Below are 20,351 nucleotides of genomic sequence, written 5' to 3'. Positions count from 1 at the left end.
GGGCTGAAGGATGGAGAGAGGGTTGGAGTACGCGGGCTGAGTTCTCTGACTCAGCTGTGAGGGAAGGGTGTGCAGCGAACACTGTGCTGCAGGATGACTGCTTTCACCATTATTCCAGGCCCCGAAGCCAGAGAAGGACCCAAAGTTGCTTTATTATTTTTATGGGAAGCCAACGAGTGGCAGTTATTTAGCAGTTATGTCTGTGGGTCTGTGGTGGGAAGATACCACTGGCTCCGGGAATGGCGTAAGGAGGATTTGGGGCCAGCGCCTGGAGGCCCTGACGTGAGCCCCACCCCGTCTTGTCCTGCTCTCCCTCTTGTTATCCCCCGTTTCCATTTTCTTCTCAAATTGCATAAGTCAGGTGGGCAACGGTCGGGGGTGGGCTTTCCACTTGCTTTGCCCTTTTTTCCTGAGCCCATTAAAGAGGTGTGTGAACACGGGGTGTGCAGAGCGCTTCCTGTCGGAGCATGCCCAGGCCGTCTTGGTTTGGCACTGACCGCAGCAGTAGGCACACAGAAGTTAGGTCAAGCCTCTCTGCCCCAGGTCACGTTGCTGGGACTGCACTGAATGAGGATCAGTGACTGGCAGCGGCCCTTCGGCGATGCCATGCCCAGGCAAGCTTGGCCCAGCAATTTAGCCAATGGGCTCTGTGGAAATGCAAGAGGCAATTTTCCCACAGAAATGGATTTGAATTCCAGTCTTGCCATCCGTTAGATGCATGACCTGGGGCAAACTGTTGGTCCTGTGGACAATAAGCACTCTGAGGGGGTAACCTAGGTGTGTGTGACGTCCTTATAGGCTGCCTGGCACACGCTTGTCCAAGAGCAGCCATCTGCCTCCCCCCCCCACCTTCTCCCTGCTCCATGTTGCTCTAATCAGCTAAGACCACAGCAGTGACATTGCTCCTTTATTTTCCTGCTCTGGTCACTTCTGGGGACTGGCCTTTTGACACCTAAGTAAATCCTCCAGCTATTCCTCCCTCTGAACCTTCCGCAGAAGGGCTCTAAGCCTCACACAATCTCTGTTCCGCTCCTCTACCCTGAGGTCCCTCCAGGGCCTTCCCTCTGTAGATTTCCACGTGAGCCATGCCAAAGCCAAGTGCGCCGATTCCCATATGGCCCTGGGGCTTTCTGACAGGACCCCCACCTTAGATCTGTAATCTGGCAAGATGGTGAGGAAGACACGAACATCTGCCTCAAACGATCAGAAAACACCCCATTTAGAATCATGGGGTGCTAGAGGCTCAAGGGCCCTCTGAGAATCCCAACCTACCCTCACCCTCATTTGCATTCAAGGCAATTGAAGCCCAGAGAATGGGGTAATTCCTCTAAGTCACATGGCTTAATAGTACCAGAGCTGGAAACAACACAGGTTTCTTCATTCCCAGTTTGGTCATATTTCTGTGTCTATCATGCAAGAATCCAGACTTCTCAGCAACAAACTTTAACATACAGAATGAAAAAGAAGAATGTTGGGAAAGGCTGTTGGCCAGGCATCCACACTGTTTCCAATTTGGGAAGTAGGGAGCAGTTTCTGATGCTCCAGGAGCTTCCATTAACAATTGCAGGGGTTACGCCTCTGGGTTCTCCCTCTGGAAAATATAATTTGAGATCTGAGAAGTAAAGGCAGACCAGAAGGCTTCCTTCGAGGCACAAGGTGCTGCCCTTTGCTCTTCCAGGGGACGCCGAGGCAGGGAAGGCTCTGAGTGAGGACAAGGTGACGCTCAGGGAGGAGAAGGGCGCAGTGGCCTGTGCCCAGCCCTGGCAGCAGAGCCCAGCGGAATTACACAAGGTGGGGACTTAGATGCCTTCTGGTTACATGGGCCGTGGTTCAGAAGCATCTCCCTGACTGAACAGAAGCTGAACCAGCCTGGCTCTGAGCACAAAGGGCCCTGCCCTTTTCATGTTGGAGGCCCCGGCTCAGTCCTCGTCTCTCTCGTCTCTCCTCTCTTGGAGCTCTGCAGCGCTGTCATGGCTTTGAATACTCTCTCTATGCTGACAACTCTATGCTCTGACCTCTGGCTGTGTGCCCTCATGCCAACGTGCTCCACCTCCTGTCTTTCCCAGTTGATACCAGCTGTACCCTCCCACTGCTTAGGCCCAAACCTCACAGACATCCTGGATGCTTCTTTCTCCCACTCCCACATACAGTCTGTCAGGAGATACTGTTAGTTCTATTTTCAAAACAGACTGAGAATCTGACCCTTTTCACCACTTCTGTTGCTGCTTTGTGGCAGACCACCATGCCCTCCTAGCTGGTTACCGCATGCACCTTCTACAGGGTGTTCTGCTGTCTTCCCTGACTCCGGTGGACAGCAAAGTCGTCCTTTGCAAATGGAAGTCAGATCATGGGACACCTCATCTCAAAGGCACCAGTGTTTCCCCTCCTTGCTCAGCATAAAAGCCCAAATGGGGTCCCCCTCTCCGAGCCCAGCCCCCTCCTTCTGCCCTGCTCATTCTGCACCAGCCACACTGGCTGTTGCCCCTTCCCCCCAGAGCTCCTCTCTGATACCTGCACGTAACTCCTAGTTAAACCAGCACCTGCCTTCACTGCTCCCAGCACCTCTGACCCCCCATACCCAACACTTTTCCAAAGCACTTACCATCTTTTAACAGATGGCATGATATCCTTATTTTCTGTCCTTATTGCATTGCTCACTGATTATTCCCCCGACGCTAGAAACCCAGCTCATGAGGAAGGGACTTAGTATGTTTTGTCCACTGATATGTTCCAAGTGCCTAAAATTGTGCCTGACACACAGAAAGTGAGACAATAAATATGGTGGAAAGAATGAATGGTGGCTCCTGGCATTGGTAGGAGCTCCATTTGCTGAGAGGGAGGGGTGCCATAGCCTCATAAAGGCAAGAAGGAAAGAGACAGTTAAGAGGAGACGAGTTTAAATGTGGGGGAATATTTGGAAGGCAGTTAGGATGAATATGGCGATTAGGTGAGGGAAATGAGCGTGGATTCTGTAGGTGTACAAGAGTCAAAGATGACAAGTTACAGGTGAGAAGTCCTCATGGATTCCTCCGAGGCTGTTAGTGTGGATTCCTGCCACACAGAATGTATATCTGGGAATGGGTGTCTTGTGATGAGAGTAAGACTAGAAAATTCTGAGAAGGCCTCAAGTGGCACGTGGGGAAAGCGTCCTGGAGCTGAGCACATCCTTGCGCCAGGGAGTGTCCAGACCTGTAAGTTACCAGTGGCCCGAAAGCAGACCCACGTGGGGGGAGGGCCCTCCCTCTGAGACTGAGCATTATTGCTCAGATAATGTGTCGTCCATATTGGTTGCTGTCTGAGTGCAGGGTTGGGCCACAGCTGTGCCTGTGGAACAGCCCTTTCGGGGCTTGTGTCATGGGCAGTGGCCAATAAGCTCTGCTGGCTTTGATCTGGTCGCACTCAACCTCTCCAAGAATCTAATCATATCCAGGAAACAAGGGCTCTCACAGTTTCTGCGGGTCGTAAATGATAATTAAATACACCTGGGCAGAGGTTAGCCCTCCCACCTATTCCAGCAGGTTTGGGAGAAAATGTCATTTGCTTGGGTGCCACAGTCTCTCCCAATCCATAGTGCTTTACAGTTTACATAGAGTTTGAAAACACATGCTCTTATTTGAGCTTCAAAGCACAGTGCCATAAGCACCATCATATTCGTTTGACAGGTGAGGAAGCTAAATCTTCTACAGGAAGAAGAAGAAGCAAGAGTCAACAACCTGCCTGCTTTGACTTCACATCCAGCCCTCTCTTCCTTTCCTACCCCACCTTCCTGCTGGGTGATGTTACATTTATTCTTTTTGTTCAGAAGCCCTTTAATTGTCTGGGAAGGGGAGAAAGTGGTCCAGAAATAAGTGCTGGGTCTCCAGATACTTCCCCTGGCTCTCCATCACACACATTGTCCCCATTTAATCTCCACACACCCTTCAGTGTGACTTCTCACAAATCTGGAGGAGTGAGGAGAAACTGCATGTGGGATGAAGGCAGGCTAGGAGCAGTCAGGGTGCATTAGAACTCCAAGGCGGGGAAGCTGATGAAAAAAATTCTTTTTTAGAAAATGAGAAAAAAAATCCACCTATGATTATTTTAAATATAAATTACAGAATGTAAGGGCTGAATAAATTCTGCCCAGTAGAGTACAGAGATGGGGACATGTGAGATGCATGTTTATCTAAGGGCATCATGGATTAAAGAGATAGGAACCCTGGCCCAGGGCAAAGTGAATTAACTGGCCACACCGGGAGGCCTGGATTCCACTGTGTGGCACAGAAGGCCACTTAATCTCTCCACCATCACCTTTAGCATCAGCAAATTAGGGATGAGAATTCTTGCCTGTCAGATTCACAGGGTGGTTCAGTTACAGGAGATGAATTCAAGGGTGAATCGTAAATAGCAAACCACTTACAAATGGAGAGCTCTGCGTGATGATTTCATGCTCCTTTCTTGTCCTGTACCTCATTCTACCCCCAACATAGCCACTTTTTCTGTAGACATTTTATACCCTTTTGCTTTGTCCTTGTTTTTCTTTTAAAAACACCAACAATTTGGGAGAAATGGTAGGCTGAGTGTTGATGTGGGTGGGTCTTGCCAATAGTGAGAATCCCAGCGGACCCCCTGGGACGGCAGTGGATACTATCTGCATACAGGGAGCAGCTTGCTGTCACTTTCCTGCATTTTCCTTCTGCCAGGCTCTAGGTCCCTCGCACAGATTCTCATGCAGGTCTGCACTGCTGTCGGAGCATGACACCCTCAGAAGGCAGGGCCCACTGCTCCCTTCCCTATTCCCCTCCGCAGTAGCCTCAGCTCAGCGCACTGCAGGGTGCGAGCTGCCTGTGCTAAGGCTCTGGCAATGACACGCGCCTGTGTAACTAACTCACGGCTCTGAGATACAGCTTAGGCCTGTCCAGCCTGCAAAGCTAGGGGTGTGCTCAGGAGTGTGGGGCAGGGTATGAGGGGAGGAGGGCACAGAGCATGAGTAGGAAGACTGATGGTTTTTTTCATGACCTATCACTTACTGGAAGAAGTCAAAGGAGAGTGTACACTCACACACACACACACACACACATTCACACACCATGAGACAAAGATGAGTCGGGGATCTGGGACACAGGGACAATGGAATCTTGAACTGCAGAGGAGCAGGGAGGGTGCAAAAGGCGGATGGGGTACGTATGGAAAGCATGACAGCCTCCCTCCAATGTCTATCTGCTGGAGGGGAGCAGACAGGGGCTTTGGATCAGGGGAATCAGGCAGATAAAATAACACGTCAGTTTAACTGATTGGGAGCAAAATATGGATGCAGATGGGAGGGCAGGACACAATCGGGAGATGGCAGTTCCAACATCTTAGATCAAAACCGTACAGTGTCTGCTCCGTGCTGTTATTCAATGTTTCAGTGCATCAAAGGTTTGTGCAAACATTACCAAGTCTCATAATTGAGGTAAAATAACAACAGAAAAATTAAACAATACATGTTAAAGACTGACCGCAGAGGGCTTGCCTATAGATAAAGAGAGAAGGTTTAAACATGCCAGGTAACGGAAAGACATGTGCAGGAACCGGTAGGAACTGTATAGGAGGAGGCAGCTCTTGGGAGAGGTCGCAGGCAGCCTGGCAGCACAGGGCCTGGGGTTCTGTCTGAGGCCAGGGAGCCAGGCAGTGTGTGAGGGGGATGGCAGTGGGGACAGCCAGGCTGGGGCAAGTCAGTTCTCTGGGCAGGTTCACCTGGGAGGGAGGTGCTCCTGCCCCAGCCAGAGGGGGATCCACCCCCGGAGAGCTCTGGGTGGGTCAACCAGACACCTAGCTCTTTGGCCACTCTATGAAGAGGGGTGCATGCAAGAGTCTGAACATGGCTGGTTCTCTTCTCTCCCAAACCATCTTGGAGGGCTGCTGACGTTAAGTGGGATGGAGCCCTTTCAATGTGAATGCAATGGGCCGCGCCTTGAGCTGACGGTGCAGGCAAAGCCGGAGCCTTAACTCCAGTGTCCCACTGTGAGAGGTTCCTTTCCCAGGTAGGTGGGTGGGAAGGCAGGAGAGGGAGCAGCAGTGGTCTGCAGGCGAGGCGGGGGTGAAGGGAGGTTTGGGTCCCTGCCCCAGCAGCCGCCCAGCAGTTGTAACTAGCCTTTGGTTTTCTCCCTCCACGATCCCCATAGCTGCATTCTCCTATACAGTTGAATCATGCCAGGCTGATTATAAAAGGAGAGAGGAAAAGATGCAGCAATCAAAACTTAAAAGGAAAGTTGTAAACTTAAGTTTAAGTTTTAAAATTAAAACTTGAAACTTTAACTCATTCCAAAGTTAAAAACAAGTAAATAAAATGTCAAAATAAAGCAACAAGAAAAAAAATCCTTTAAACCAATTTAAACAAACAAACAAACAAACAAAAAACTAAATGAAAATAAGGAGGTGGGGAGGAGAAAATAAAATGAAGGATAAAAAAACCCCAAAAAAACAACAAAAAACCGGGAAAGACAATGAGTGTTAGAGCAGGCACGGACAGTTAGGTACAGACGCCATGTACTTACGTTTACCTCGGTGATTGCTATATCAACAATGCTACCCACAACAATCAAGGCGTCAAATGTATTCCATGCATCACAGAAATAGTGCTGCATGGGGCAGAGAAGCCGAGGAAAAGAGAGGAGAGAAAAAAAAACCAACAACAAAGGAGAAAAACAAAACAAAAAGGAAGAGGAGAAATGAAAAAAAAAAGCATGAAAGAAAGGAGAGAAGAGAAAAAAATGAGAAAAGAAAGAGGTTACGTGGGCATATTAAATACTCTCTTACCACTCTACAGTTCTGGCGGCTCAAACCTGGGTGACCTGGTTTTTGCAGGGTGGAGAGGCCTGACAAAAGCTGGGTTAGTTCAAAGGTTACGGTGGGCTGTGGTCACCCTGGGAGGAGCTCAGGCAATCTCCCTCGCCTGCTCCCTCCACTCGGCTCCCAGTTCCTGGGCCCTGCACAGTGGGCTGAGCTGGGACTATTGGAAAAAAAGGAGGAGAAGCTCCCACTTTTTTTCCCTCACAGGACGACGGCAGGTTCAATAAAAAGCATGACTGGAAGGGGGTAAAAACAGGAAATTAAATAAAATAAATAAAAGGAGGTAAAGAGAGAGAGAGAGAGAGTGAGAGAGCGCGAGTGGGAAACAGAGGAGGCAGAGGGAAAAGGAAGGAGGAGGTTTCCTGGGGAGGGCAGAGTCATACTCACATTAGTTTCACTGAGAATGACGTCAATTATGCTGCCAATTACGATGAGGAAGTCAAAAACATTCCAGGGATCACTAAAGTAACCCTACATAAGGGAGGGGCAGGCAGGATGGGGATTAAAAAGGAATATTAGACAGACAAGAACAGAGCAACGTCACCACCAGAATCACTGTCCGGCACCTTAGTGTTGCTGCTGGAGTTCCAAACACCCTCACCATGGCCAGGAGCCCAGGGGCCCGGGGAGAGAGGGTGGCCAATGCTCCTGCCCTGTCTTCCTGGGGCCACACGGCTCCCCTTCCTCCAGACTCACCACCCTCCTGCACAGAGGCCCTTTCTACTTCCCAGCAGGGTAGGAGAGGGCATGGGGCAGGCAGTGTATGCTGCAATGGTGAAGGGTTGTGTCTGGACTCTTCAGTCCGCATTCAGCATCTCCCACGCCCCCAGTTCTCTTCCATCAGAGGGAGCACAGGTGGATGACCCCTTAGAAGAGAATGGGCCGTGGTCTTGTGGGTGATCTGGGAACTAACAAGAAGCAGTCAGAGTGGTCCAGAAGGATGGCCCAGAGGTGACTCACGCAAAGCTCAGCAAAAACAAGGGGACCATATCATTTAATGATACCTATAAAAAGCTGGGTTCTATGAAGATAGAACCAGAAGTCACCCTTGTCCCAGCACTGGACAGGCTCCGGTATTTCCAGGGACAGCTTTGTCCTGGCAAAGCCTTTCCTAACTGAAAGGAGACAGAGCCCAGGTCAGTGTCACAGTTTGGTCATGCAGGACATGGCCCTACACAGTGCTCTTGGGGTATCTTCTAAGCACCTGCCCCAAGCTCCTTTCCCAACATCTCCATTCTGATACAGGGTCCCACTGCCATGCAGATGCCACCAAAGTGAACAAGGTTGTCAGAACCCTTCTTGAGAACTGAAGTGATAAGGGTCATCTGGGTAGAGGGTTTGGATTGGGACGCAGGCTTCTTAGGAAAGAGTGCCATGGAGGAGAGGTTCTGGCACAGAACGGGAAGACAGTGTCCTGGCTTCACCACTTTACTCTGCATGCATGGAATTTTTTTGTTTTTCACCATATTTGGAGAAGGGAAGAGATAAATGTTTTTGAAAGACTTTTTTGCAGTACTTGGACAACTGATCAACCCAGGGATAGGCTGTCCCAGACTCTTTAGTGGATTCCAGGAGTCCTGGGTGGGTGCACTATGTACAGAGAGTGGACCATTTGCCTGTCTGAGAGGTGTGGGAGTCTAGAGAGCAGTGCTATGGGCTATCTGCTCACAGTTCAGGAAAGCCCAGGAACAGGGCAGCTGCATTCCCCAAGGGTGGAGTGGAAAGGACGTAGTACTAAAGATATTTGTCTTTAAAAAAGAACATTTGCTCCTTCAGTTTTTAAGGGAATGTCTGCAAAGGGGGCAAAACATGGCTGGAGCACATTTACTCAGAGGGACCAGAACTTTCCTATTCTCTGAGCCACTAGTTGGCCTCCAGAAGATGGAATTCTAGTGATTGGCGAGTGGGTATGAAAGCATTAGGGTTCCTCTGAGAGTTTCCCAGATTGTTCTCCCCAGCTCTCTACAAGTCTGCCAACTCTCCCTTTTTATATTTTCCTCACAAGAGCCAAGAGTCTGTGTTCTTCCATTTCCTCCTGGCTCTATCCAGCTCCCTTAACTTCCCCACTTCTCAGCCATGCCCTCTTTCCAGAGGGATCGCAAGACACGCTGTCCTAGTCCTGCTATTCTTAGTGTGGGAGGTCAGGTCACAGGGAAAGGGGCCTCTCGGTTCCCAGGCATTTCTGCCAAGAGAAAACAGAAGCGCCACCTCGGAGACTTTGGACAGTGGCCTGGGGAAGCAGGGGTTGGCCAGGGCATGGGTTAGGTGAGGGTCAGCTTGGAATCATGGCTTTCTTGTTGGTTACTCAGAATATTTTCTGAGTATACTAGAGCCTTTGAGGCAGAGAGAGACCTCTCTGTCCTATTTAAGTCACATGCTATGAGCAGGAAACAACGAATTCTCTTTCAGGTTGTCAGATATCATTCTCAGGGCAAATGGAGATCGATGATTTTGAAGGAAGGGAGGTGAAGAGTGAAGACCCCAATGAACTATAAATATGTGTGTGCTTTAAAATTAGGTTTTAGAAAACACTGGGGGAATATCTCTAGATAGGAATACCATCTTTGTGGGTCAAGCTATTTCAGAAAGGAAGTGGGGGGAGGGGTGCTGTCGAGGAAGAGAAAGGGGAAAAACAGGAACCAGAGTAGAGTCCAGGATGTTCAGCATCTAGCCTAGAAAACGTGGTAACAAAACATGATTTGGGTGTGGGGGCAGGAGGAGAGGAAGGAAGGTGGAAAGCTCAGGGCTCAAGAAAGGAGGATGAGTTGGAGTCTTTCATCCACCAGAGACCTGAAACAAAATGGGTGAGTTGGCCTTGGTCTGCAACACCTCTGAGAGGAGGAAAGGGAAAGGAAGAGAGGCAGAGAGCAGGCAAAGGAAAGGTTAACACACAGAAGTTAATCAGCTGGCGAGCCCGAGGGGATGGGCTGAGACCTAAAGGGACCCTGTCAGCCTCCTGGCTGTGCGTCACTTGTCACCCTTCCTCCTGGGGTTCTGTGTGCATATGCAGATGGAAGGAAGCACAACACAGTCAGCTTCTCCTTCACCATGGCCCTCTCCCATCCCTTCATGGCGGCCACTGGGTTGGATGGGCTGTGGAGACTCATGCCTCACGCTTCGTCCTTGCCCTCTGCATGCTGTGCTCTTGGAGGCTTTTGACTAACTTCTCTGGCCTGCAGCAAGGTGCCTGGTGGGCCCAGTGCCTGGGCCTCCACTGGCTGCATAAACCAACCAGTGCCCTTGTTGCCAAGGGCTCCTGTGGACACAGCCCTGAGGAGCATGTATCTGGAACGCAGGAGTGAAGGATCATGGCTGCGGGGGCTGGTGACAGGATCCCTTTAAGAGGCAGCTTTTAACCCTGACCCATCCAGCCACCTTCCCACCCCTCTGTCCACAGCCCATCAATCCTCCAAGGAGGACCATGAAGACGGTTTCAGATCCAGCTTCCAGGTTAGTCTCTTCCTCCCACCCATTCCACACCCATTCCCAGAAACAAGGCTGATAGTCCCCTCTGGAGTGTAAGACCTTAGTGTTCTTTTTTTTTTTTTTTAAAGGATGGCACAGCTCACGGTGGTGGCCCATGCGGGGATCGAACTGGCAATGGTGTTATTAGCACCACGCTCTCACCAACTGAGCTAACAGGACACCCTGACCTTAGTGTTCTCTTACTCATTCTCATTTTCTCTCTCTCCCATTTTTGCCCACTTCCTCATTTGATCGAAACCATGGGTAATGGGGGATTTAGGAGTGTAATAGAGGGAGGAGGATGGGAAAAAAATCATAGTTCTTTTTCTCTTACAAATCAGTTTGACCTGGAGCCACCTTTCCCTGGTGATGGGCCCCACATGGTAAGGTAGAAGTCAGGGTCAGGGAGAAGGTTTTCCTGGCTCTGCCAGACACAGTGAACCAAACCTCTTCATGCCCGACTCCCCAGAGCCACACAGGACTGACTGTACAGGAGGGACGGCCCCTTCAGGGCTGGCAGCCTCTCCCTCTCAGGCCCCACACCCTGCAGAGGTGGTGGAGGGCCTCTGCCTGGCCCTCCTCAGGAAGCTTGTGTGCCCGTCCCCCCAGGCTGGCTGGCAGCTGTCCTGTGACCTGCAGTCACTTGCAGCCTGGGCAGAAGCCGTTCTCCTGAGTGCTGCTGCCCCTCCAGTAACGGGCTGCCGTGGGCTGAGAACACCATAGACCAAGTTGATATTTAGCGTCAGCAAATCATGACTAGGAAGGAGAGACTGTTGCAAAAGTATCATGTGATGCATTTCGCATGCACCAGTATTTTGGATTTTGCTGTCTTTTGGATTATCTGTGCCCTGACTCAACTCCCTCACTGGCGCTATTCCAAGCTGAAAGAGGCGGCACAGTAGCTAAGAGCATGATCAATGGGGTAGGGGTCTGGGTTCAGATCCTACTTCTGGCACTTATTAGCTGGATGGCCTGGAGCAAATAACTTAACCGCTCCATGTCTCAGTTTCCCCACCTATAAAATGGGGTTCTGGTGAGGAGTAAATGAGCCAATACCTATAATGCACTTAAATCTGAGCCTGGTTGAAGTAAGCTCTAACTAAGTACTAGCTACTGTCATGATTACTAGAGGCGATCTGTTAAGTAGGGTTCACAGGTTCGGTTCTGGGGGTGGCACTGAGCAGAGGGTACGGCTAGCCCAGGTGTGTGGAAGGAGGCGGGAGGAGGCTGAAGCTTCTGGAATCCTGAGCTCTCCTTTCCTGTGTCTCTAAGGCCCTTTCTGCTTCTCTTGAGTCGCTACTGAGTAGTGTGACTGTCTTGAGTTCTTGAATGAAATCTGGCTGCTAGTCTTTTGAGATTAGTGACAGTGTGCAAGTTGTCATGGTTAACTTTGGTCAGGCTCATGTTCATGTAGACAGTCAACTGCCAGGTTCTGAGAAACCACTAGGCCTACGGGGGAAGACCCAGCTCCTCTTCTCTGCCTAGAGGGCTGCGAAGAGAGGAATGAGTGGACGAGTGGGTGCGTTTTCCAGTCTGATCCTGGAAAGCAGGGCTGCAGTGGGAGAGGTGGTAGGCACATGCCTTTGCCCTTGAAGTCTGGATTCTTAGCTCCTTGGCTGCCCAGAGCAGAGTTCGCTGCTGTGGTCATCTCAGAGGCAGCACAAGCTTTAAAATGGGTTGGTGGTAAGAAGAGATTCATAAGAAATCCTGCACACCTAGGATTGTGCTATGTATTCGTAGGGAGTTTGAGGCAAAGGTTATTTTGCTGCCATTACTTGTTTTTTACCTTCTCTGTTCCTTCCTGCCACCATCAGTCTCATCAGAGAGAAGGTGAAGCAAAGGTTCACAGAGGAGATGATTAGGCTTCTGATGGGGATGCGGACTCTGGACTTTCAATCTGTCTGCGGGGCTCGCCCCTGAGACTGCACCCTTCCAGGGACACACAGGGCCCCAGAGTGTCAAAGTGGGAGACCTGAGCTGAGATTAGAAGTGGAGCTGCTGGGATGGAGACAGAGAGTGGGAATGGACAAAGAAAGGTGAGGGAAGGAAGAGTGTCTGAGAGAGAGGGAAAACTCAACTGCCAAGAGAGAGAGATGGCAGGAAAGCGAAGGAATTACAGAAATCACGTGAGAAGAAAAAGATGAGAAGGGTATTGATGGAAAAGGTTACTCAAGGTAGAAGCCACAGGAAAGGAGAAGGAGGAAAAGAGTAACGACTGCGCAGATGGTGGAAAGTGGAGAGAAGCAGTAAAAAAGGGGTGGGGGAGAGAGAGAGAAGAGAAGACAAGAGAAGACAAGAGAAGAAAACAGGAGTATGAGAGGAGTTGGGGCAGGATGGAAAGTTCCCAGAGTAGGCCCAGGGCCTCTGAACTGACACAGCAACTCAAGAAAGCAGCAGGAGCCCCCAGAAACTGAAGGAAAGGGTCAAGGCCATCTGGGAGAGGCAGGGCCTAAAATGGGAGAGAGGGGGCAAAAATGGCTTGTACTTCACCCAGGACAAGGGGTTCTTTGAAAGAGAGTAGAGCCCCCGCCTGAGTGAGGGAGTGTGGCAGACGGCTGTGCAGAGGCACTGGGTGGTGAGTGGGGAGGAGTGTCCAGTTCCTGGACACATGATCTTTCCCGGGGTCCACACTGTGGAACGGAGAGATCGGGGAGTTGAATGAAGCAGGGAGAGGAGCTGAATGCAGCAGGGAGTGAGGCAGCAGTGGCCATGTCTCAGTGTGTGTCTGTGAAGAGTCCATCCCACGGAACATGGAACACAATGGTAACTGACATCAAGCAGAGATAATATAAATTATATTACATTAGGATGTCATTTAGGCATAACGGTAATCATGGCAATTAGTGGTGTCTAATGGAGGAGGCATAACTGGACCCCACAGCTGCTCCTGGCCCCAGCCGCCTGGGAGGCAGTGAGGATTTCTGCTTTCCTGTGTTAGCGCCCACCCTGTGATGTGTTCATTCAGCGGTTCCTGGAGGCTCATGCTCCCTTGCTGCATGGATAGCCTGGGATGGTGGGGACAAAGGGCAGGAGCAGGTAGGGGATAGGGTTAGGGACGAGGCCCTTGCCTCTGGTGAGAGGAGGCCCCAGGTGGTGGTGGTGGTGATGGGGGCTGCTCTCGAAATTGCTGGAGGATTTACACTTAGGACTGGATGCCTTCTGCTCCGATTCTTCTTTGGAATTAAGCTTTTCCCTCCCCAGGAAAGTTTCAAAGGCCTCTCGTTCATTTATTTATCTTACCAACACATAATGAGCGCTTACTGGGCACCTAGAATTCCATGGTGTGGGCATACAGAAACCTGCAGTCTTCCCCACTGGGAGCAGAGGACAACTGGGGTTGTTGACTAAGTTTCTTTTGGGGACCTCAGGAGGTTCTTTCCGCACCTCGGCTTGCCCCTGAGTAGACGGCAGGCGCTTCATGCTGGGGATGACCTGTTTTCTGTAAAGGACTCCTGTAGGGCAGGGTGTTGATGGGTACGTCGTGGGCTGGGGCATGGCCAGCAGATGCACTGTGGTGTATGCGGGTAACTTTAAGTTCAGAAGAACATGTGAGCACTCTGCAGGAGCAGGGAAGGCAGAGATGAGGCAGTGGTGGGAGCGGGCGCATGAGGAGAAGCAGTGGATGACCCTGGAAGTCTGACAACCCTCTGTGGTCTGCCTGCCTCAAATTCCCTTCTGCCCAGTCCTGCTGGCCTGGGCTCTGGGAGAGCATTCCAAACCCAGATGCAGCAAATCCCATCCCATTGTCTCCGTGCCCTTCCTGACCTAACGGGCCTACCTCTCCTTAGTAAAGGGGCAGGTGTGACCCACTGCGACCATGATAGCCAGCTACCTGCACCCACTTAAGGGAACAAAATGTAAACGAAATGAGAGACTGCCCTCACTTGCAGAGGGCCTGGAGTTGTGCAGGCACCTTAGCATCACTTCCGCTTCCTTCCTGTCCAATGGAAATCCTCACGCCCTCAGACGGTTTGGGGGTTATTTGGGTCCACACATTAAGTGCTCGGTGCCCGCTGGAGGCTGTGGTTGTTCCTATTACTGACGCTGTGCTTTGAGCTCTGGCTGCCTTCCGCATCACGGAGGGCCCCTCCCGCCCCTGCAGCAGTGGTTGGGAGCACTGGCAGCGCCTCAGGTCTGCTGGGTCAGGGTAACCCAGCCCCGCAGGTTTGGGGATCCCTCTATCCCTTCCAGACTTGGCAGGGTCCAGTCTCTTTCCCAGTGGCAGGAACGGAGATGGAAACAGTGGACTTTCCCACTGGGCTTCTTTCTATGGTGGGAATAATTTTCTACATTAAATAATTAAATGTAATAGCTTATCCTACCCTTCCCACACAACACTTTACGCAAGTCATATAATTACTTTTTATCATTCATGTGACTTTAAAGCTCTCAAGCACCAGGCAAGAAAGAAACCTGTCACAATGTTGCAAAAATATGCAAATATCTGGGTACAAGAGCAGGCGGGGAGCCCCCCTGACAAAGCCCACTTGTGCCTGTCTCCGTGTACTGCTCCATCAGGTGTCCTGTGGGCATTCTACAAATAAATAATCATCAGGGTAATGCCCACACACCAATCAGGCTGCTGAGAAGCAGGCAGGAGCTCGGCCCCACGCAGTGCCTGCTTCGACTCAGGACTGAAGCTGGAGGCTGGTAGGGGTGGGCTGAGTTGTTCCGGGTAGTCCCCTTACTGCCGCCCTTCCTTCTTCTCTTTCCTACTCATTGGAATGTGACGTATACCAGGGGTGCCAAAAACATGTATACAGGGGGACACTTTGGTCAGCGTTGCTCAGGCAGTAGTTCGCCGTAATCAGAAGTGTCTGGACGCCGACGGGAACCACTTTGAGCACCTCTTGTCATTGCCGAAGTCAAACGTGACTTGTATTCATCTTGTGTTATCCGTATACATTGAGTATTACAATTTTAATACAGTGTTCCTTTCTTAAAATGTGAATACATTTCTTTGGCACTGTCTGTATGTGCTGAGTTTCTGGGTTGAGGGGGTTCCACTGATGGTGGGAGACACTGGTTTCTTAATAGTTCGGATTAAATAGGTTTCAAGGAAAATTAAGTAACAGGCTGAACGAAGTCCTACCTGAGCCTCCGACCACGGTTCTCAGTGTGGGGGGTGCACTGCCCTCTGGGGGTGTTTGGGAACCTGCAGGGCACCACTGTGAATCAGGGGGGCAAAAGTGACCTTGAGGACTGAGCGGGTGAGTCCACCAGGGGATGCTGTTTGTGGAGGCCAGCCCTGGTTTTCTCTCCTTCAGGTGACATTTACGGAGTGCCTGATGCCACGGGGTGCCGCTGTGCTAGCATCTGGAGGGGTAGACAGATAGGTGAGAGGCAGTCCTGCTCAAAGACTATCCAAGAGCTTTCCTTGATTCTTTTCCTCACCCTCACATCCACTTCACCGTCAGGCAAAGTCACGACTCTGCCCAACTCTCTCCCTCTCTACTGCTGTTACCTGCATTGCCAGGAATAGGCTTTAACTGCCACCTCCCTCCCCTCTCTGCCCCACACCAGTCCATTCTTCACTAAGCAGGCAGCATGCTGGTTCAAAACCACAATCAGATTATATAATGCCCCACTTAAGGCCTCTGAGCCCTGTGGTTTCTGAGGGCAGTCAGAGCAAATCTACACCTCTTACAGGTCCCAAGGGCCTGCATGCTGGGGCCCTGCCTACCTGTCCTTTTCCCTCACTGCTCTCAGTTCCCAGAAAAAGCTGAGCTCACCCTTGCCTCAGGGCCTTTGCTCTTCCCTCTGCCTGAGATGTTCTTCTTCTGGCTCCTGTTCAACATCCAGGGCTCAGTTTAACTGGCACCTTGCTGACCACCTTATCTCAGAAAGGTGCGTCTTCCCCCACTACTCTCCCTGTGGTAGCCCATTTCCCCCAGCATAACCCTTGCCCTATTCTGCAATCACTTTGTTTATTGGCATTTCTTGCGCTATACCATGAGTCCTGTAAAGATCACTGAGGTGCCCAACAACGACAGAAAGAGAAGATGAAAAAACTCGTGCTAATAAGTGGAAGGTACAAAGGGGCATGTTCAATTCAGTATAAAGGAACATTCCCCAAAGAGCTGCCTCTAGAAACAGGGAATCTCTTATGGCAGAAAGTAGAGATGTCTGCCTTGATGGAAGGTCAATGATCTCAATAGTGATTTCTGCCAGTAATATTCTGACTCTCTTTTCCTTGTTCTCTAGTTCTATAATCCTCATTCATTCATGCATGCATGCATGCGTTAAACTTTCTCTTAATGCCTCTCATGGGACAAGAAAATGCATATGAAGCAGTTTCTGCCTTCGAGGAATTTAGCAATTGAATTTTTGTCTCCACAACATGCAAGTCTTCCATTGCAAGGGTGTGTGTGTGTGTGTGTGCGCGCACACACACATACACATGAACAGGGGAGTGTAGTAAGCTGTTGTTTTACTTTCCTGAGCCCACCTATCAGGTGACTGTCTCATCTCCTGAAAGTACCTGTCACTTCAGATTTGGACAGGAAATCCAGAAGGTGTAGGCCAATCTAGCAGAACATCGGGACCAAAGACAGAATGGGTGAATGAGAATGAAAGTTAGGGGGAGGTAAGGGGCTTCAGAGGAAGTAGAGACAGAGCAATGGAGTGACTAGTATTAATTTCCATAGAGCTGTTACTTGAAAATGGCTTGTTTTTTTATTTTTTGTCTCTGATTTGCTTATAAGAAAGAAAATGCACACTTGTTGAGGACCCACTGAGTGCATCTCAGCTTGTTCACATTTGTTCTTTCAATGGGGGTGTAGTTAAAAGAGCTTGGTTTGTGAATCACTTAAACCTGCATTAAAATCCCATAAAAACAACAACAAAATTTGGCTCTTTGATTTTGGACACATTACTTAGCTTTTCTCAGAACTTCAGTTTCCTAAAGACCATTTTACTTGTCTTATGGATTAATTGAGATAACGAATGGAAAATGTCTAGTGTAATGTCTGATTCTTCAAAGACACAATATATATTACTTCCTTACCCCTTTTTCTGAATGTTACTTTATATAAGGTGTAGGAATCGATACAAAATGGGTTAATGTGTTTATTCACTGCTTCTTTGTAAGTAGGAATAGGAGTACCAGGCTGAATAGCAGGTTTTCTAAGGGTGAATGAGATGGTGAACTGGGGACTCTATAAGGACCAAGAGTGGATCAAGGTCCGGGCGGTCTGTTCTTACAATGGCAACGCGCCAGCTCCAGGCTCGCCAGCCTGCGCACAGCCACTGGTGCCAAGCGTCCCTGGTGTGAAGCACACGGCCTGGTACATCGGAGGCTCAATACAATATTTGTGGGGCTGTTGGTTAGCGTTAGCCTGAAGCAAGACATTGGCCAAATACCATATACGCCAGGAGTTCTTGAAGTAAATGACAAGGTCTAGAGACAGAAAGAGAGTAAATGGCGAAAAACTGGGCTCAAATCTGGAAAAGCCCAGTGATGGGTGGCATTAGTCACAAGAAAGTGTGAGTATAGTTTTAGATGTTTGTAGCATGTTTTATGCTGTGCCCCCACACAATCCAACTTCAAGGATGCATTAAGATGAGCCTTGAAATTATATTACAGTGTTAGGCAGAAATCTAGATGAAGAGATAGAATAAATGAGCTCAGGATGAGAGATGACAGAACACGAGAACTGCAGAACTTGTTAAATGGAAATGAACAAGAAGGCACGATAAGGCAGGACGTCGAGTTCCTTTTGTCCTGAGTTAGCTGCATGCACACTCCCCAGGTTGAGGGATCCTGCTCAGCACACATTCCATCTGGAGGGCACTTTCCCCAGTGACTTCCCAGAAATTGCTATGGTCTGAATATTTGTGTCCCCCCAAACTCCCATGTTGGAATCCTTACACCCAAGGGGACCGAGTCAGGAGGTGGGGCCTTTGAGAGGTGATTACATTAAGAGGATTTCAAGAATGGGGTTAATGCTCTCATACAAGAGATTTCACAGAGCTCTCTCACCCTTCCCACCACACGAGGACCCAGTGAGAAGGCATCAGCTATGAACTCGGAAGAGGGCCCTCACCAGAGAATGCAACTATGCTGGAGCCTTGATTTCGCATTTCCTGCTTCCAGAACTGTGAGAAATAAGCTACTCAGTCTATGGTTATTTGTTGTAGCAGCCCGAATGGACTAAGACAGACATGATCTCACCATAGTATGCTAAGCCAGTCTTCCTACTTCACAGAGAAACTGAGGCATGGAAAGCACAGTGTGTGTAGGAACTATGTGCCCTATCTGCCCAGCCACAACTCATTCAAGGTGATACTGAGGTGGGAGCGAGGCTGTCTTGTTTTCAATCTACCAGAATTCTCTTTGTGGAATCCGGTGGCAGTCGATGATTAAGCACACACACACAAAAAAAAAGAAAAAAAAAAGAAACAAGAAGTAAAATTGGCTCTGTAAAAAAACAAAGCCTCGCCAAAATTATTGCATCATGCAGAAATGTATGGTACCCCTAAAATTGTTTGAAGGGGGAATTATTGGTGAATGGTACAGCAAGAGCCAGAGGTAAAGTTGGAGAGAAAGTGGAGCTTAGTGGGCAATGTGATTATCTGGTAAAAGCAAACGAGGTTTCTAAAAGATCCTCGGCTTTCAGAGAGAGGCAACGGCCCCAGTCTGCATCCTTTCCTGCCAGTCATCTCACTGTCCCCTTTCTTCTCCTGGTCCTTTGCAGGCTCTAGAGAAAACTTCTCTCCACCGCTCCTGGAGGAGTACGTAGGAATCAGAGCGTCTGTGGCCGCGGAGGGAGCCCAGGGCAGACGGAGCCCTGCTGGCAGGTGTTCCTGGCCCTTGGCTGCTGTGCTGCTGCATGTAGCGAGACTGGCACTGCTGTTCTTCACTCCGTCTGCCCAGCTGCCCCGGGCCCCGTGCACTCCCTCAGAGCCCTGCTGGCAGCGGCCAGCCCCTCCTCCCGTGCTGAGCAGGGGTTTCTCCGACACAGGTTTATGCATCTCTTTCTTCTGTGCCTCTGCTTCTGTCAGAGTTGGCAATATTTCAGAACTTATCCTATGGCGTGTGACATGCTGACCTTCTTTGGGGGACAGAGGGCATAACGGATTTTGGAAGTTAATGAAAACCGTAGTCCAAATATGACACCCTGGCCTGAGTAGGGAAGTTGGCCGGCTCCCAGTTGGTAAAAACCATTGATCTTCCCTGGGTCAGACAAGTAAACTTGCCCCTTGACTTGGTGCTTGAATCATCTGCTGAGGTGCTCTCTCAGTTTCTTCACCTGCTTGGTGAATGACAGGACGCTGGTCCCTTTCCCAGGAATAGCTCGCTCATGGAGGACAAGAAAATGTCTAAAACAGTGGGTCCATGCCTGAACAATTGGACCCTCAGCTTCAGAAGCTCCCTTCGCATCTATACAGGGCACGGGTGCCCAAGACACCCATGGTAGCTGTCCTCACCCAGCATGGGTGCCCCTGGAGAACTCCAAGCTGGCTGGAGGATGTGGACCATGATATCCTCAGGTCATGTGAGGAAAGCTGTTTGCCAAAAGGAAACCAGATGCTTGATCTTTGAGGAAAGAAAGTCCTAGACGGAGATAAAGCTGACAGAGTAGACTGAGGACTCAGGCTGCAGAGTTTCTTTGCAGACAAACTGCTCTTCCTGAGAGCCCATTCCAGCCTTCCTGCTGCCTGTCCACGTGTGAAGTCACAGCCCCCACCAGCCCGCATCTGTCCCTTCTGCCCCCAGCCTGGTGAAAAGAAGGAAGCTGGTGATGACTGTTCCTTCTTGCCCATAATCTCAGGGCGTCCCCACACGCTGCTCACTTAGGCAGGGCACCATCCTTCCTGAGAACAACACAGTGTTCAGAGCAAGGACGGCTCTGGGGCCACTGGCACCCACGGGATCCCCTGCACTCGAAGGTGCAGTTAGAAATCAGAGGAAGGCTGCCTTTGTGCATGGGAAGCCCAAGGCCAGCGACATTGTCTCTCAGGCTCAGAGACCTTCAGGACACAGAGACTGCCCCGGCTCGAGCACACCACAGTGCTGGCCACTAAGAGCGCCTCCTGCCTCCTCCTTCTCACAGCTCCACTGCGATCATGTG

General features: G+C 50.1%; 1 protein-coding gene across 21 annotated transcripts in view; it reads right to left on the bottom strand.

The window, feature by feature from the left end:
* Nucleotides 1-20,351, bottom strand: part of CACNA1C (calcium voltage-gated channel subunit alpha1 C) — a 722,361-nt gene that overhangs the window by 51,671 nt on the left and 650,339 nt on the right. For 10 of the 21 annotated variants that reach the window (XM_081059050.1, XM_081059036.1, XM_081059053.1 and 7 more), the window contains one exon: nt 6,519-6,602. In XM_081059050.1, coding sequence (XP_080915176.1) covers nt 6,519-6,602 — 84 coding nt within the window. Of the gene's footprint in view, nt 1-6,518; nt 6,603-7,200; nt 7,285-20,351 lie in introns of all 21 variants that reach the window. The other 11 variants (XM_081059047.1, XM_081059052.1, XM_081059051.1 and 8 more) reach the window with 3 other exon arrangements.

The sequence above is a fragment of the Rhinolophus hipposideros genome (genome assembly GCF_964194185.1).
Source record: "Rhinolophus hipposideros genome assembly, chromosome: 9".
NCBI classification, from domain to species: domain Eukaryota; kingdom Metazoa; phylum Chordata; class Mammalia; order Chiroptera; family Rhinolophidae; genus Rhinolophus; species Rhinolophus hipposideros.
This window is presented reverse-complemented; position numbering and strand designations above follow the sequence as displayed.